Raw genomic sequence first — 20,565 nt, 5'->3', positions numbered from 1 at the left:
GTAAGAAAGGAAGTAAGTAAGGAAGTTAATAAGTAAGTTATGTATGGAAGTATGTAAAAAGTAAGGATGTAAAAAGGAAGGGAGAGTAAGTAAGTAACTGAGGAAGTAATGAAGGAATTAAAAAGTAAGGAAGAAAGAAGGTAAATAAGTAAGGAAGTCAGAAAGTGAATAAGGAAGAAAGTAAGTAAGGAAGTCAGAAAGTAAGGAAGGAAGTCAGAAAGTAAATAAAGAAGTCAGAAAATGAGTAAGGAAGTCAGAACATAAGGAAGGAAGTCAGAACTTAAGAAAGGAAGTCAGAAAGTAAGAAGGGGTTACCTTTAATATATTGCTGAGTAAAAAAGGAAAAAAGAAAGTAGGAAAGCTAGTAAGTAAAAAAGGAAGGAAGTAATGAAGAAAGTAAGTAAGTGAGGAAGTAAAAAGTAAGAAAGGAAGTAAGTAAGGAAGTTAATAAGTAAGTAAGTTAGGAGGTATGGAAGTATGTAAAAAGTAAGGACGTAAAAAAGGAAGGGAGAGTAAGTAAGTAAGTAACTGAGGAAGTAATGAAGGAATTAAAAAGTTAGGAAGAAAGAAGGGAAGGAAGGAAGTAATGAAGGATGGAAGTAAGAAAGTAAGGAAGGAAGAAGGTAAATAAGTAAGGAAGTCAGAAAGTGAGTAAAGAAGAAAATAAGTAAAGAAGGAAGGAAGGTAGTAAGAAAGGACGTCAGTAAGAATGGAAGGAAATGAGAAAGTAAATAAGAAAGTAAGGAAGTCAGGAAGTAAGTAAGAAAAGAAGTAAGGATGTAAAGGAAATCAGAAAGGAAGGAATACAGTAAATAAGGAAGTAAGGAAGGGTGTTGGACGCTCAATCAACACTCCTATACCCCTAATCTGCAGGAACTGTGTATAGAGAATACTGGAGTTATTATGGGATGGATTATCACAAGAGGAACATTAGGAACTGAAGCTGAAGCTCAGTGATGACCCGTACCTCCCAGTCCTCGATGGAGCTCTGCCATTGGGCGATCTTATCGATGTTCTCCAGGCGACGCTTCCTCTCGTTAATCAGACGAGCCACATTCTTCATAGCGTTCAGAGCAGCTTCAACATCCTTATAGTCTCTGAATAAAGGAGGAGAAATTTACATATTAAACTCCTCCCCCTCAACACACACATACACACTCGATAAATATGGTAAAAAAAATGTAATTTAATTTTTTTTTTCACTTTATCCCAAAATAAACATCACACTAAGTTACTTTGATTAATTTTGGTAGATTACAGTCATATACAATAATATTAGTAATAGTAATACATATTATTATTATTATTATTATTATTATTATTATTATTATTATTATTATTAATAATAATAATAATCCCACTTAAAAATGATGAGTTTCTTTGATTTTATCAAATTAAAAACCTCTGGAATATAATCAAGAGGAAGATGGATGATCACAAACCATCAAACCACCAAACTGAACTGCTTGAATTTTTACACCAGGAGTAAAGCAGCATAAAGTTATCCAAAAGCAGTGTGTAAGACTGGTGGAGGAGAACATGATGCAGAGATGCATGAAAAAAAACTGTGATTAAAAACCAGGGTTATTCCACCAAATATTGATTATTTCTGAACTCTTAAAACTTTATGAATATGAACTTGATTTCTTTGTATTATTTGAGGTCTGAAAGCTCTGCATCTTTTTTGTTATTTCAGTCATTTCTCATTTTCTGTAAATAAATGCTCTAAATGAGAATATTTTTATTTGTAATTTGGGAGAAATGTTGTCTGTAGTTTATAGAATAAAACAACAATGTTCATTTTACTCAAACATAAACCTATAAATAGCAAAATCAGAGAAACTGATTCAGAAACTGAAGTGATCTCTTCATTTTTTACAGAGCTGTATATATATATCTAAAGCTGTGTCAGTGTCTCTTTGCTATCGTAACAACAGGAAAAGTACATCTTGCTAGTCTCGAAATGCGTACAAGGCTAAATTGTTAATTTTGGGCGTAACGTGAAATAATAAACCAATCAGAGTCTCTTGCTCATCATTCTCTTTAAGAGTAGGTCAGGTGAGCTCTGACTTTGGTGGATTGCTATTTTAACGGTGCAGCTACCTGGACCTGTTCAACAAACTCTTCTCAGCAGAGGAAACTGAGCTGCTGGTTGACGCTGTGAAGGAGCTCCAGCAGCTCATTTACGGGAACAGCAATGTTATTTTATTTAGTGATTTGCGTTGCCAAGATAGTGATGAACATCTGACTGTTGACTGTTGTCAGGGTTTTAATCAGTCAGTGGCGCACTGGCGGTGTATTTCTCTCCACCAAGATAAACAAGAAAAACTCCAGAACAAAAATTTCCAGAACACCACGCCCATCAGTGTAGATATATATTCAGAAGCTCTGCTGCTGTTTAAACGGTGTTTCTGGTACCTGTGTTGGGGGTTGGTGTACTTCAGGAGCTCGGCGAGCTGCAGGGGGTATTTACAGATCTTCTGGACGGGCGTGAGGAGGAATCCGTCCAGCGAGATGTCGATCATCTTCTGCAGCAGACGACACGCCTCGAAGAAGAAGACGTACTTCTTTATCTTCATCAGTTTGGAGAGCTGGACGCAGGCGTTCGGGTGGTTGTTGCAGTATTCTGAGTAGATCTGAAAATCTGTCTGCTGCAGAGAAAAGAACACAGACCGAGGATCAGACAGACAGACAGACAGATAGACAGAGAGACAGAGAGACAGATATAGAGATGCAGACAGATAACTAGCGCACTTACAATCCTTTAATTTGTCCAAAAATTGTGCAAGAGAAGCAGTAAAGCCTCTCCACTGAAGTTCAGAGTTATAAGGGTGAGTTTTCAGTAAAGTTTCTCCAGCACTAAGGCTGGAGCAGTATTAGCATTAGCCGCTGACCACGTTAAGTGCTAGCTCTTTCGTCATTCAGAAGTGAGTATATTTGACTGTGGCATGGAAAAAAAAACTAGCTGATATCGCCTTGGCTTACCTGAACACTCAGGGTTCTTCAGTGTAGCGTTGTCAGTTAGCTCCTAATGCTAATGCTGCTGCACCCAGCCTTAGTGTAAATCTGGAAATCTAAGCTTACTGTAAATAAACAGAAGCTCTTTACTCACCAAAATAATCAGTTTTCAGGAGATAAATCTGTGTAGATTAACATCCAGCGCTTGTTTAACTGGCGGCCGCAGTCATTTTTAAAAAGTGTATTTTCAAACAAGCCCACTTTGCCAGGAAAAATGCGAACCTGGCAACTCTGCCTACAGTCTGCTCCTAACCCCAGCTAGCAGTGGTGGAGCAGTTAGCTGCTAATGCTAATGCTCCAGCCATAGTGCTGGAGAAATTTGGAAATCTAATCTTACTTTAAATAAACAGAGAAATCTGTGTAGATTAACATCCAGCACTTGATTAACTTTGAAAGAAAGTCTTTTTTATTACAGTTTTTTTACTTAGCTTAGCTTTACTTAACCTATTTAACTGCAACCCCACCAACCACCCAGCGGTGAGACCTGCTCAATTAGAATTTCCTTTTAGTGTCTCTTAAATTGCACCTTATAATCTGGTGCGCTTTATAGTGTAAAAAATACAGGACAGTTTTTTTTTACTGAGGAACTTCCTCCAGTTTTCCCATTAGAAGGGAAACAAGAAGACCCTTGTTCCTTACTATTGTTGCTTAAAATGCGGGATTAGTTTCTCTAGTTTCTTAGTTTTTAAATCTCGTTTCTAGGTTTTTTTATCCTCTGTGATTTTATTCCCGTCCAGAATGATCATGTAGGTGTTTTAATTCTCAGAAGTCCTCTGATAAATAAATTACAGGCTGAATTATCTACTGTTTTTCTCTGAACTCCGTGCTCCTCCGGTAATTTTAGTCCTGTCCGGACGCTCATCTCTGAGCTTCGTCTCCTCGCCTTTAATAAAATAGATATTTGTCCACTGCCGCGCACCGTAATTACACTATGGGCGCGCCACGGTTTCCACGGAGATCCACGTTAAAAAAACACAACAGTGAGTGGAAATGGAGGAGCTACTGAACTCCGTGATGATGTCATGTGACCGAGGAGACAGATCTTACGTTCTCCAGGAAGCAGGATCCGATCTCGCTGAGGTGCGGCTGCTCCTTGTTGAATTTCTTCTCCAGGTTTTTGAGGAACTTCTTCTGGAAGCGGTAGAGCTCGTCGATGTTCCCGAAGATGGTCCTGAGCTGCTCCTCGTTAAACATGTCGGTTCGTTTACGACACTGTTTAATATAACCCTGAAATACAGCCAAAAAATACCATCTCTATTAAACTGGAGCTGAAATTATGAAGGATAAGAGGGAACAAGCATGGTTAACAAAAGGTTAGTACATTAAAAACTTTAAATATGGTCATTTTTGGCCTTTATGCGTATAAATAAATCTTTGTACAAAGTTCAATTCAGTGGTTGTTAATTATTTTTGCATTTTAAAAATGTTCTGTAATGTAGATCAATACTAAACTCATCCAAACTATGAAGAAAAACATATGGATTTATTTCATGAAACAAAAAAAAAAAATAAACAAACCAGAAATATGTTTTATATTTTATCCATATTATAAAAAGCAAGAACTTCTTAACTAAGCATAGAAAAAAAATACTTTAAGAAAATAATTGAAGGTCAGTCAATCCCTAAAAAAAGAAGAATTTCAAGAACTTAAAAAAAGGGTCCTCAAGTGCAGTTACAAAAAAAAACATCAAAAACATTACAATGATGAAACTGGCTCTCATCAGGACCAGCCCAGGAAAGGAAGAGCAAGAGTTTCCTCTGGTACACAGGATAAGTTCATCAGAGTTTGTTTAACACTTTTTTGTCAACTAAATAATTCAATACGTTTTATATTTTACATTCTTAGATGATCAGCTTTATGAGGTAGAGTCTCCTGGAATTCAGGCTTTCAGTTAACAGCTGTGCTGAACTCATCAAGAGTTAATTACTTGAATTTCTTGTCTCTTAATAAAGTGTTTGAGAGCATCAGTTAAAGTAAAGTAGTGAAGAGGTAGAGTTACAGGTATACAGTGAATAGTGAATATTTGAGTAGTGTTCGAATCCAGGTTATGAGAAGAAACAACTACTCAACTAAGTGAAGAAAAAAAAGAACTAGTGAAGGTCAGTCAATCTGAAAAGAAGAATTTCAAGATTTTTGAAAGTAACCTCAAGTGCAGTCACCGCAAAAAACCATCAAAAGTGTTAGAATGATGGAACTGGCACTCATCAGGACCGCACCAGGAAAGGAGCTGATCAGAGATTCCAGCCTCAGAAACTGTATAAATTGTATAAAACAGAAGACTGACCTCACAGATGTCCTTCAGATGTTTGATGTAGTCCCTCTCAGTGCTCATGATCTCGTTGATGACGTTTGCCCTCATCTGTTCTTTACAGGGCAGACCGGGTCCCAGCGAGCGGCACCCGCCGGCGCCCCCTTCAGGAGCTCCCTCCAACTGCGCCAGGTAATCCTCCATCGGCTCATCCTGATTCACCCGTAACTACGGAAACCAGAAACACCTGTCAACCCAGTTCTAACAACCCATAATATACTGTAGGGCTTCAACGATTAGTCGACATAATCGTGAAAAAGTGTGATGAAGCAAATTACACAAGGTAGTGTGGAGGAATTGCTCTTTTTGTGTCTCTAATAATGTGTAAACACTCGATCGCTGTTTCGAATCCCGGTCATGCAGCTTGCCATCAGCTGCCAGAGCCCCGGGAGAGCACAGTTGGCCCTTGCTTTTTCTCTCTGGGTGGGTACAGTACAGTAGATGGCGCTCTTTCTTTCCCCTCATCACTCCTAGGGTGATGTGGATCAGCACAAGGCTGCATCTGTGAGCTGATGTATCAAAACCACCAGAGTCGCTGCGCTCTCCTCCGAGCGTTAGCACTGTGATGCTGCTAATGCAGCACCAAAGCGCATCTACGGCAATTTATTCTATCATGCAATCTTTATTCCAGCACTCCACGTTGGCTTTATCTCCCCTCAAACTTACAAGTATATACTAGTATTTTAATTAACAGCACTAATATAAATATAATTACATTTCAAATTTCTTACGCTCATTCTTTGATTTACATTTAAATATCTATATATATATATATAGCACTCTGGAAAACATTAAGAGAGTTTCTCTGATTTTGCTATTTATAGGTTTATGTTTGAGTAAAATGAACATTGTTGTTTTATTCTATAAACTACAGACAACATTTCTCCCAAATTCCAAATAAAAATATTCTCATTTAGAGCATTTATTTACAGAAAATGAGAAATGACTGAAATAACAAAAAAGATGCAGAGCTTTCAGACCTCAAATAATTTAATCACAGTTTTTTTTTCATGCATCTTGGCATCATGTTCTCCTCCTCCACCAGTCTTACACACTGCTTTTGGATAACTTTATGCTGCTTTACTCCTGGTGTAAAAATTCAAGCAGTTCAGTTTGGTGGTTTGATGGTTTGTGATCATCCATCTTCCTCTTGATTATATTCCAGAGGTTTTTAATTTGGTAAAATCAAATATATTTTCCAGAGCTGTATATAATTTATAAATAAATATATATATATATATTGAGGCTATAAGTTCTTACCCGGACGAAGCTGGCGGGGAACCAGCCCTCGCTGTCTAGGACACGCCCCCACCACCACTCCTTATTGGTGGCGTCCACTACCTCGATGACGTCACCGGCCTTGAAGCCCAGCTCCTGGTCGTCCATGGTGACGTGATCCCACAACGCCTCGGCACACACACTTCCATCACTGATCAGCTGCACGCACACACACACACACACACACAAAATCAGTTTATAGCATTTGACTCAATAATGAACAAAATCACGATTTTTCAGCTTTTTCTGGCTGCTGCGCCTGCGCAGATCTCCACTCTAATTACCATCAAGCCTAGTGCTGAACTTTACATTTTCTGCATACAGTGTAAAGGCAGCTTAAGAGATAAAACTGTAAAAAAATCACGTAAAAGAGCGTAGAAATGAATTTAATAGAAATACAAAAATAAGAACATATTGCAGAAAGATGTACAATAGTAATCAGGTGTCAGAGTCATACAATAAAACGTTCTTATTATTTAAAACCTGTGAAATCTGTGGTGGCTGATGATGCAGAATAACTAAAATCTTAAAAAGTATAACAATAATAAATAAATAAATAAAGCAGTTTTAAAGTAAAAGTCCCGGAGGCTGAATTCAGTTTCTGTTTTTGCGTAATAAGAGTCTGGAGGGTGAAATGAAAGAGACAACAGATCAGCTATTTTAGGGATATTTTAAAGAACTGAAGGCAGCGTCAGCAGCTTTATACTACACACACACACACTGTCTACACCAGAGACTGTAAAAAAGATGGACGCTGTGTCTCCGTTCCCATTCATTCAATGAAAATGAAGCCAAAATCTTCCTCCATGTTGGCGATCCTGACACCCGAGTCTGTAGAGCGCAGTAGAGACCAGAGGAGGGAGAAAGACTGTGGAGAGACCGCCTACTCATTTAAATAACCCCGCCCCTGAGGGCTGCCTCGAGGTCACAGGCTGCAGAGCGGAGCGGGGCAGAACTGACGGTCTGTTATTGGTCCCGCCCATAACCAGCCCTTTTACAATAACCACACCTTTTTGAATAGAGCTGAATAACCTTCTTAAAACCGAATTCTGTGGGGATATAAAATTTAACAATATAAGCAGAGGTTACACTAGCTGCTGCATTTAAATAAAGGAGGTAGAATTACAGTATATTAGAAAAAAACGTGATTGAAAGTTGTTCTGTTTTGCCTGTTTTGAAACCTATGGGGATGGGTGGAGTTACACAGCTTTCTGAAACCGAACAGCAGGGGGCGCCCGACCTGTGGTGGCTTCACTTTTGAGAGACGATGCTCTGTCCAGCTATATACAGTCTATGGTCTACACACACACACTGTCTACACACACACACACACTGTTTACACACACACACAGCAGCTGAAAAGAAAAATAAAAAAAGTCTGATCTAACACACACCACTCAGACAGCTCTGATTTAATAAATCATATAAATCATATAAATATTAAATTTTTACATCACTATATATAAACTCTATAAACACTCTAATGCTAACATTCACACTGTTCACACTGGGGATGTAACAATATATCAAAACAAAGTATCGTTTTCATTTGCGGTTCATTATCGATACGTTTATAAGACAAATATGGATATATGTATTGCAACATATTAGCATACGTATCGTAAAGAATTATTGTGAAATATCGAGTATTGTAGAATTTAAGTATCGAGATATAAACGCTATTGTGGGCATCATATCGCGATATCGTACCGTGAAGTATCGCAGAGAACTGTCTTGTGATACAACAAGTATCGCAAAATCGTGGGCAACAAATTATGAAAATATCGTAACACAAAGTATTGTAGAAAGTTGTCTTGTGAAATATCAAGTATCGCAGAACTACTGTATCGTGAAATCATCGCTACTGTGAGAAATGTATCATGATGATATAGTATTCTGAAGTATCGTAGAGAATTGTCTTGCTACATATCGAGTATCACAGAATCAAAGTATTGTAAAATCATCACTATCATGGGAAACATATCGTGATAATATCGTATCGTGAAGTATCGTAGAGAATTGTCTTGCGATATATCAAGTATCGCAGAATCACAGCATTGTGAAATCGTCGTTATCGTGGGCAACAAATTGTGATAATATTGTATCGTGAAGTATGATAGAGAACTGTATTGCAATATATTGAGTATCGCAGAATCACAGTATCATAAAATCATCGTAAACATGGGCAATGTATCGGGATATCGTATCGTAAAGTATCGTAGAGAATTGTCTTGTGATATATTGAGTAGCGCAGAATCAAAGTATCGTGATGTCATCATTATTGTAGGCAACGTATCGGGACATTGCATTTTGAAGTATCGTAGAGAATTGTCTTGTGATATATTGAGTATCGCAGAATCACAGTATCGTGAGATTATTGCTATTTTGAGAAATGTATCGTGATAATATTCCATCCTGAAGTATCATAGAGTATTATCTTGTATTATATCGAGTATCATAGAATTACATTATCGTGATATCGTTATCGATGCCAATGTATCGTAATAATATCATATCGTGAAATGCCCTGTGATATGAGATAGCAGTGTTGCACTCTGTTCTGATTGGATTCAAATATTTTTTTTCTTTTATTCAGTTTTTATTCATATAAAACTGTATTTTCTATACTATTATACTATTTTCTTAAAATTTGATTCAAACAATTGCAAAATATCGCTTTTCTTACAGTATCGCAATATATCGTGATATATTGAATCATAACCCCTGTTTCGCGGGATGTATCGTATCTAACAACACCTTAGCAACCACCTAGCAACTACTTAGCAACACTGTAGCAACCTCCACAGATATGATATAATAGCAACACCTTAGCAACCGCTTAGTAGCAACACCATAGTAAACAGTTAGCAACATCATTCATTATCACAATCACCTGGAATGCCTTAGCAACGGGTGGGAACTATTATTATAATTATTATTATTAGCATAATTAGCATTATTAGCATTATTAGCATTATTATTAAGCCTTTTATGAGCAGGTGTGTACCCTGAAGGCCCTCTACAGCAACACACTCCTAAACACACACTCCAACACACACACACACACACACACACAGTCCAAACCAACCGGCTATTTTTCCCTGTTGCCATGGTAACTGCTGCCTAGCAATGCACCCACATACATTCCCACGTTCCCCCTGTTCAGGTCTTGCCGCTCATATCCCACTACCGAGCCCAGCAGATTCCTCACTCAATAAAACCACGTTAAACTCTTTAATCTGGAGCAAAACCGCTCTGTTCACACCTGCTGATAAATAATCCAGATCAGAATAATACACTTTTACAATAATACTACACAACACAACACAACAGGTGTGTACATGTGGCTCACGTTTCACCAGTCCACGCACTTCATAAACATATAAATTACTTTATTCTCATCCAACCATTTAGCATACAACAGTTTAGCTCCTCCCCTATTCAGCCTACAGCAGTTTAGCTCCACCCATTCAGCCTACAGCAGTTTAGCTCCACCCATTCAGCCTACAGCAGTTTAGCTCCACCCCTATTTGGCCTACAACATTTTAGCTCCACCCCTATTCAGTCTACAGCAGTTTAGCTCCACCCCTATTCAGTCTACAGCAGTTTAGCTCCACCCCTATTTGGCCTACAGCAGTTTAGTTTAGCTCCACCTAGGTATCCTGCTTTCGATATAAGGTATAACAAAAGGCAGCCAATCAGAGCAGAACTAATTTAGCTACATCATATCTCTATGGTACCCGTCTTAAACCCTGCACAGGTGCGTTGTGATGTTCATTGCTATCTTACACCCCGTCAACAGTCTGTTTCTACTGGTTTAAACAGCAGCAGAGCTTCTGAATATATCTACACTGATGGGCGTGGTGTTCTGGAAATGAGGTGTGTTCAGGTACATTTCTGGAGTTTTATCTTGTTTATCTTGGTAACAGAAAACACAGGAGCTCCAATGACTGAATACAACCTAGACAGACGCCAACAGTCAGACGTTCATCGCTATCTCGGTAACACAGGCGCCGTGCCGAGCCGAGCGTACACCCCCACTTATTACACACACATGAACACACAGCAGCACAAACCCAACTTTTACATCAACAATAAACAGAATAGTAAATAAAATAACATTGCTGTTCCCGTAAATGAGCTGCTGGAGCTCCTTCACAGCGTCAACCAGCAGCTCAGTTTCCTCTGCTGAGAAGAGTTTGTTGAACACGTCCAGGTAGCTGCACCGTTACAATAGCAATCCACCAAAGACAGAGCTCACCTGATCTACTCTTAAAGGGAACGATGAACAAGAGACGCTCTGATTGGTTTATTTCACATTAAAATTACGCCCACACTCTCACACTATACACACACACACTATACACACACACACACACACTATACACACACACACACACTATACACACACACACACACACGCACGCACACACACTATACACACACACACTATACACACTATACACACACACTATACACACACACACACACACACACACACACACACACACACACACTATACACACACACACACACACACACTATACACACACTATACACACACACTATACACACACACACACTATACACACACACTATACACACACACACACTTTATACACACACACTATACACACACACACACTATACACACACACACACACACACACACTATACACACACACACACACACACTATACACACACACTATACACACACACACACACTATACACACACACACTATACACACACTATACACACACACACTATACACACACACTATACACACACACACTATACACACACTATACACACACACACACACACTATAGACACACACACACACTATACACACACACTATACACACACACACTATACACACACTATACACACACACACACACTATACACACACACACTATACACACACACTATACACACACACACACACTATACACACACACACACTATACACACACACACACTATACACACACACTATACACACACACACACACACTATACACACACACTATACACACACACACACACTATACACACACACACTATACACACACACACTATACACACACTATACACACACACACTATACACACACACTATACACACACACACTATACACACACACTATACACACACACACACACACTATACACACACACACACTATACACACACACTATACACACACACACACTATACACACACACTATACACACACACACACACTATACACACACACACACTATACACACACACTATACACACACACACACACTATACACACACACACTATACACACACACACACACTATACACACACACACACACTATACACACACACACACACACACACACACACTATACACACACACATAAAGTAATTTGTCTATTTCATCATATTGTCCTGAACAATAATATAATAATGCAGAGTTTAGAGTGAAGTGTACAGAGTCAGCAGCACAACACTATACACACACACACACACACCTCACACACACACACACACACACAATATACAGAAACGCACACTTTACTTTCAGACAGAATTGCTAGAGATGCACTAAAATAACGAATTATTCAACATTAAAACAGTTTGTAAGTAAAAATACTTCACATATACATATGCTATAATATATAAATCATAATAAACATGTAATTACATAGATAGGGAGATAGACAGGTTAACAGACAGACAGGTAGGGAGATAAGTTGGTAGATAGATAACTAGATAGATTTACAGACAGACAAGTCAAAAGATAGACATGTAGACAGGTAGGTATGTAGATGACAATAAATGTACAGACAGGTCAACGGATAGACAGACAAGTATGTAAGTTTTCAGAGAGATAGATGGACAGACAGGCAGACAGACAGGTCAACAGATAGACAGACGGGTAGGAAGGTTTTTAGATAGATAATTAGATAGATAGACAAACAGGTCAGGTAGGTAGATAACTAGATAGATTTACAGACAGACAGGTAGGTTTTCTGACAGACAGACAGACAGACAGACAGATAGATAGATCAGCAGAATAGTAGGTAGGTAGTTAGGTAACTACATATATTTACAGACAGACAGGTCAACAGATGTACAGACAGCTAGGCAGGTTTTTAGATAGACAGACTGGTCAAACTGGTCAACAGATAGACAGGTAGACAGGTAGGTAGGTAAATAACAAGATATATTTACAGACAGGTAGGTAAGTTTTCTGATAGATAGATAGATAGATAGATAGATAGATAGATAGATAGATAGATAGATAGATAGATAGATAGATAGATAGATAGATAGACAGATAGGCAGATAGACAGACAGGTAGGGCAATAGATAGAGTGATAGATTACCTGCAGTGCACTGGCTGCATGCTTCACACCCATCCACACAGAGTAAACGAGGGAATAACTTTCCCTCTCTCTCTCTTTTCCTTTCTCTCTCTCTCTCTTTTCCTTTCTCTCTCTCGCTTCCCCTCCTCTCTCTGTCTGTCTCTCTCTCTGTCTGTCTCTCTCTCTGTTTACTGGAAGGCGAGGAGGAACATCAGCACCACGTTGATGATGATGAGGAGCATCATGATGAAGAACACCACCACCTTCTGAGCCTCGGGGCTGAGATTACAGCGCAGCAGGAAATCACTCAGCGTGGAGCGCTGCAGCCCGCGAGCCATGATCACACACACACACACACCTCACACACTCGCGCCCCGGATACACTCGCGCGCAGCAACGAGGACGAGGATGGACAGAACGGGGGAGGGAGAGAGAAAACACCAGAGGGAAAATAATAATGGAGTCGGGCGAGAGAGGTAGAGATACAGTGGGACTAGGGAAAGAGAGAGAGAGAGAACGACGAGGAGAAAAAAAGGATGGAGGATGATGGAGATGGAGGGATGGGGAGGAGGAAAAAAGAGAGAGAGAAAGAGAGAGAGAGAGAGAGAAAGAGTGAGAGACAACGAGACAGCTTCCACGTCCACACTTTCCCGTTCACTTCCGCCTCCTCTTTCTCTCCTCTTCCTCCTCTTCTTCCTCTTCCTCTCTTCCTGATGATGTCAGAAGCAGGAGTGGTTGCACCTCTCTCTCACTCCCTCGCTCTTTCTCTCACTTTACCTTTCTCTCTCTCTCTATAAATCCCTCAATCCGATCGCCTAGCAGCTCTCTCTCTCTCTCTCTCTCTCTATCGCTTTCTCTTTCTTTCTCTATCTATCCGAATAATGAAGGCCTGAATACAGACGCTTCTGTTTTAAAAAAAGAATCATCCATCCATCCCATCACCCGCTGCTGAGTGTGTGTGTGTGTGTGTGTGTGTGTGTGTCTTTTTTCCTGTATCCCTTTCAGCCAATGAGATCGCAAGGCTGTGGAGCGTATCCTAGATACGGGAGTAGAGGAGGCTGGGCCTCACAGCTGAGAGCAAACGAGAGAGAGAGAGAGAGAGAGAGGGATGGAGAGAGAGAGAGAGGAAAAGGGAGGGAGAGAGGGAGAGATGGGAGGTATAGTGAGAGAGAGAGAGATACAGAGAGAGAGAGAGAGTGAGGGAGGAGAGGATGTAGAATCACACTCTCCATCCTCCCCCATCCTCTGATTGGCTGATTCAGCTGTCTATTACTGAACATATCCTTAACTTTAGTTTTGTTTGATCTCTTGTATGTAATTTGTATATATTTTTGATATATTTTTATTAGATTTTTATTTATTTTTATATATATGTTTTTATATATTTATTATTTTAATATTTGTATTAATATATCCAGTTTATTATTATTATCTGCCAAAAGCAGGTTTCTTATATTATACTCAGCATCCGGGGTTTATATACATGCAGCTCAGACTGAATCCCAGTGTTGGGAGTGTTGCGGGGTTTATGCATCCAGGGTTTATGCATCCAGGGTTTATGCATCCGGGGTTTATGCATCCGGGGTTTATGCATTCAGGGTTTATGCATCCGGGGTTTATGCATTTATACTTTGCTATCTGTATTATATATGTATATCATAATATTGTTAGCGTTATGATGTTTGGTTACTTTATGTAAAATGACACACCCTCATTGGCTACTTCCTCAAGAATCCTAAAGGAACAGGGGAAAGGAGGCGGGGCTTAAAGGAAAGGTTGCTGGTGTTGCTCATTAAGACAGCAGTTGCATCTGCTTACTCCCCAACCCCAATCCCCCCCCCCCACACACACACAGAGAACAATAGGCATTATGCTGTCTCTACAGAACTGCTGGTGTTCTCCTGGGTTCACTCAGGTCCTGTAAGCAGAATTTCAGAATTTCAGCTGGCCAGTCCGGCTGCTCCGGATCTCCGAGCTCAGCTCTACATTACATTCTGCTCCGGAAACCCGGGAATCTGGAGAAACGCAATAAATCACCAACCTGACACCTGCTTCACACCTGTACCTTCATCCACCAGCAGGGGGCATCATACACAACCCAGTGAACCACACAACAACCCAGCACACCTCTCTCTTTCATTATAAAAACATACACACATACACACACACACTGCACCAGCACCAAGCATTATGTTACACACATTTACATTAATAGTTTGTATTAAGTATCAAAAAATATGACAATATTTTATCATTTCATGATATATTTATCATATTAACATGTATAGACTCCGATAGACACCAATTTGTTATGTCTGCCCATAACAAATACAGATACAGTTACTAAATATATCTGCTATATTTATAGTGTGCTATATTTATATTGCATTATATTTAAAGTGTACTATATTAATACTGTACTATATCTATAGTGTACTTATGTATAGTGTACTATATTAACAGCGTACTATATTTATAGTGTGCTATATTAATGGTATACAATATAGTGTATTATGTTTACAGTGCACTATATAGTAATGTACTATATCTATAGTGTACTATATAACACAATATTTATAGTGTAATATATCTATAGTGTATTTTATTTATAGTGTACTATATAGGGTAACATATAGTGTACTGTATTTATAGTGTGCTATATCTTTAGTGTACTATATCTATAGTGTACTATATTTATGGTATACAATATAGTGTATTATGTTTACACTAGACTATATAGTACACTATAAAATGTACTATATTTACAGTGTACTATATAGTGTATTATATTGCAAGTACAATAAAATGTACCATATTTATAGTGTGCTATATAGTGTGGTATATTTATAGTGTACTATATCTATAGTGTACTATATCTATAGTGTACTATATTTATAGTGTACTATATTTATGGTATACAATATAGTGTATTATGTTCACAGTAGACTATATAGTACACTATAAAATGTACTATATTTACAGTGTACTATATAGTGTACTTTATTTAAAGTACTATAAAATGTACTGTATTTACAGTGTACTATACAATGGACTATATGCACAGTACATTAACGTAATATATTTAGAGTGTACAAATCAGTGGGCTATATTTACAGTACTATAAGGTACTACATTTACAGTGTACTATATAGTGTACTATATTTATAGTCAGGGTCGTACCTCGTTAATGGCCAGCTGCTCCCCGCCTCCTCCTCCAGGATGGCCGAAGCGATTGGCCGAGCTCCGGAACTCGTTATACAGATCATCCTCACTGCCCACCTCATCTCCCAACCCCGACTTATCCTGAGATCCATCAGTGATCACCAGCGCTGCAGATAAATAACACAGGGGATCAGTTAGTTAAGTCAGGGTATTGAACTCATCACCACAGAAACTCAAATTCTGGAGTTTTGCTTGTTTATCTTGGTAACAGAAAACACAGGAGCTCCACTGACTCATTAAAACCCTGTCAACAGTCAACAGTCAGACGTTCATCGCTATCTCGGCAACACAGGCACACCGAGCCGAGCGTACACCCCCACTTATTACACACACATTACACACATGTAAATGAGCTGCTGGAGCTCCTTCACAGCGTCAACCAGCAGCTCAGTTTCCTCTGCTGAGAAGAGTTTGTTGAACACGTCCAGGTAGCTGCACCGTTACAATAGCAATCCACCAAAGTCAGAGCTCACCTGATCTACTCTTAAAGAGAATGATGCGCAAGAGACACTCTGACTGGTTTATTTCAGGTTACGCCCAAAATGAACCACACCCATAATTAATTAAGAGAATTAGTACAGGACTTTTGCGTTGTGTTTTGAGATGAGCAAGGTGTACTTTTCCCGTCGTCATGATAGCAAAGACACACTGACTCGCTCTAAATCAAGCTGCACGATGCACAGTTTACAGTTCGCCTATAGAGCACTAAAATAGAAAAATGTGTTAAAGGTTTAGCCGGTGGCGGCGAGACAGTTGTGTCTGGCCTGTGGATATATGTGTTGATATGTGTTTATATTGTGGTTATATTGTGGTTATATGTGGAGCAGGCAGTGTTGTGTCTGTCGGTTGCTGACCCGTAAATATAATATGGTCGTGTCTGGAGCCCCGAGGTCGACGCTCTGTCAGAAAGTGGCAAATCAGGCTGTGTTTTCTTTCAGCCTGTCAACTACTGAAAAAAATGTATTTCTTTAAAAATACATTTTTTTCAGTAGTTGACAGTAGTTCATAGACCTGAAAACAGATGTTCATTGATAGTGCGCCTTTTAATCCAAAAAGTATGGTGAACTGTTCATGATATATTTTTATCTGATTTTATCAGTGAATTAATATATGTTTCTGATATGTTTTGTTTCCAGTACTTTGGTTTCTCCCCATTCAAACATGATCAGATGGAAGGTTGATCCTGTATAACTGGAAATTAGCACCCAGTCCCGTTGCTAAATTAGCAAGTAAGCCGAGTAAACTGACTTGCTTATAACCAAAATAAAGTCAATCCTCAGAGACTTCATGCATTAATTTAAATTTATTAATTATAGAGCTTGGATGACGAATTTGCATTTTTAATTTAAATATATAAAGTCACAGTTCAGTTACCATCAAGTTCAGAAGGTACTCTTTTATTCATTCTGAAATACGGATTAAATCTCATAACTAACTCTCATTACCCCACGAAATATCAAAACTACCCTGCGATATTAATAAAGCCACTAAAAAGGGTCTGTTTTCCAGGTATATTTCACTATATACAATTATTACATTATTATTACTGGATTTCTCAAGAAAAATCAACATGTAGCAACCCCATAGCAACAGCTGGAATAGCACAGCACCCACTTAGCAACCCCATAGCAACAGCTGGAATAGCACAGCAACCACTTAGCAACCCCATAGCTACAGCTGGAATAGCACAGCAACCACTTAGCAACCCCATAGCAACATCAGGAATAGCACAGCAACTACCTAGCAACATCTGGTGTAGCACAGCAACCACTTACGTAGCAACCCCATAGCAACACCTGGAATAGCACAGCACCCACTTAGCAACCCCATAGCAACAGCTGGAATAGCACAGCACCCACTTAGCAACCCCATAGCAACAGCTGGAATAGCACAGCAACCACTTAGCAACCCCATAGCAACATCAGGAATAGCACAGCAACTACCTAGCAACATCTGGTGTAGCACAGCAACCACTTACGTAGCAACCCAATAGCAACAGCTGGAATAGCACAGCAACCACCTAGCAACATCTGGAATGACACAGCAACCATATAGCAACACCGGAAATAGCTCAGCAACCACCTAGCAACCCCATAGCAACATCTGGAAGCTGGAATAGCATAGCAACCACCTAAAAAAAACATAACACATGGAATACAGCAACCATGGAATAGCATAGCAACCACTTAGCAACCCCCCACATGAAACACAGCAACCCCACACATGAAACACAGCAACCCCATAGAACACCTGGAATAGCACAGCAACCACCTAGCAACACCTGGAATAGCACAGCAACCACCTAGGAACCCTGTCTCTCTCTCTCTCTCTCTCTCTCTCTGTCTCTCCTGCTCTCTTTCTTTCACATGGAATACCCTAGCAACCATAGCTAACTCAACATTTCAAACATAGCTAACTCAACATGCAGCAACAGCTGGAATAGACACAACAACCAACTAACAACCCTATAGCAACACCTGGAATAGCACAGCAACCACCTAGCAACCCTGTAGCGCTCTCTCTCTCTCTCTCACTCTCTCTCCTGCTCTCTGTCTATCTGTCTCTCTGTCTCTCTCCCTCTCTCTCTCACTCTCTCTCCTGCTCTCTGTCGCTCTCTCTGTCTATCTGTCTCTCTGTCTCTCTCTCTCTGTGTCTCTCTCTCTCTCTCTCTCTCTCAGTTTGCACTCGTTCACCCAGACGCTCTTTAGTTCACGTCAAACACAATCAGTCCTTCTGATTCTGAGTTTCTGTACGAGAAAATCACAACACTACACTGAGCAGCCGAACACAGAGAGTCAACCATAACATTATGACCACTCCCCAGTGAAGCTCATAGGATAGATATAATAGTCCTGAAGATCAGGGTGAAAGCAGGACTACAGGACGTCCTGTAGGATCAGTATTTAAATCCCTGGTTTAGTACAGAGTTCTGGATCAGAGTTCTGTGTGGTGAGAACTGTGAGATTCTGAGAGACGCCTGAAGGGAACTCTGTGGGTAACACTGATGATCTTTACTGAAAGAGGCTCTTCAGGACGTCTAGCCGACGCTCCGGCAGAACCGCAGGTCGTCACCTGACCGCTGGAACCCTGGAGGATCACAAGACCCTGCAGACCGAGCTTTCATTACAAACAGCAGACAGGAACAGCAGCAGGACCACGACTCGGCCTGGAATAGAGTGCCTGAACTCAGCTGGGGACGGGGGGATGGGTGGTTTTGGCTAGACAAGGGACTGGACACTGCCTACAGGACACTGCCTACATGACGACACCCACAGGAGGCTACCCAAAGGATGCTGCCTACAAAACGCGGCCTACAGAACTCTGCCCAAAAGATACTGCCTACAGTACACTGTGCCTACAGGTCACTGCCCACAGTAGGATATCCAAAGGATGCTGCCTACAGGACAGTACCTACATGACGCCACCCACAGAACGCTGCCTACAGAACTCTGCCTACTGAATTTTGCCCAAAGACACTGCCTACAGGACACTGCCTACAGGACACTGTCTACAGAAGGCTACCCAAAGGACTCTGCCTACAGAATGCTGCTCAAAGGACGCAACCAAAGAACACTGCCTACAGACAATGCCTATAGGACAGTGCCCACAGGACAGTGCCCAAAAGACACTGCGTACAGGACACTGCACACAGGACGCTGCCTACATGATGCCGCCTACAGGAAACTGCCTACATGTCCCTGCCCACTAGCTACCCAAAGGACACTGCCTGCATGTCACCACTCACAAGAGACTATCCAAAGGACACTGCTCACAAGACACTGCCTACATGTTGTCATCCACAAGTGGCTATCCAAAGGCACTGCCTACAGAATGCTGCCCACGGGTCACCGGCCACAGGACACAGCCTACAGGACACTGCCTAGAGAATACTGACCACAGGACACTGCCTACATGACGCAACTAAAAAGAGGCTATCCAACGGACACTGCCTACATGGCGCTGCCTACAGGAGTCTATCCAAAGAATGCTGCCTACAGAATGCTGCTCAAATGACACTACCACCAGGAGTCTATCCAAAGGACACTGCCCACAGGTCACTGTGCCTACAGGATGCTGTCTACAGGACACTGCCCACAGGTCACTGTGCCTACAGGACGCTGTCTACAGGACACTGCCTACAGGACACTACACTAGATCCTACACTGGAGGATCACGAGACCCTGTAGACAGAGCTTTCATTACCGCAGTCGGCAAACAGTTTTAGGGCTACAACTCGGCCTGAAATAGAGTGCCTGAGCTCAGCTGGGGACGTGGGGACGGGGGGGATGTGGGGACGGGGGGGACATGGAGGATGTGGGTTTCGGCCAGACGTATGAGGCGAGAGATTTCCGAGATGTCAGGACCGGAACTGAAACTCACTGAAAGCAGAA

At 40.5% G+C, this 20,565-nt stretch overlaps 1 protein-coding gene across 4 annotated transcripts in view; it reads right to left on the bottom strand.

Moving 5' to 3' along the window:
* arhgef4 (Rho guanine nucleotide exchange factor (GEF) 4) overlaps positions 1 to 20,565 on the bottom strand; it is a 113,435-nt gene that overhangs the window by 11,407 nt on the left and 81,463 nt on the right. For 3 of the 4 annotated variants that reach the window (XM_022668305.2, XM_049476719.1, XM_049476720.1), the window contains 6 exons: positions 16,133 to 16,281; positions 6,588 to 6,764; positions 5,304 to 5,495; positions 4,066 to 4,245; positions 2,419 to 2,651; positions 968 to 1,097 (listed from right to left, as the gene is read on the bottom strand). In XM_022668305.2, the coding sequence (XP_022524026.2) occupies positions 968 to 1,097; positions 2,419 to 2,651; positions 4,066 to 4,245; positions 5,304 to 5,495; positions 6,588 to 6,764; positions 16,133 to 16,281 (1,061 nt within the window). Of the gene's footprint in view, positions 1 to 967; positions 1,098 to 2,418; positions 2,652 to 4,065; positions 4,246 to 5,303; positions 5,496 to 6,587; positions 6,765 to 12,973; positions 13,921 to 16,132; positions 16,282 to 20,565 lie in introns of those variants that run through there. The other variant, XM_049476721.1, reaches the window with a different exon arrangement.

The sequence above is a fragment of the Astyanax mexicanus genome, chromosome 4 (assembly GCF_023375975.1).
Source record: "Astyanax mexicanus isolate ESR-SI-001 chromosome 4, AstMex3_surface, whole genome shotgun sequence".
Classification (NCBI taxonomy): domain Eukaryota; kingdom Metazoa; phylum Chordata; class Actinopteri; order Characiformes; family Acestrorhamphidae; genus Astyanax; species Astyanax mexicanus.
The sequence above is the reverse complement of the archived record's forward strand: the minus strand, read 5'-3'. Positions and strand labels throughout refer to the sequence as shown.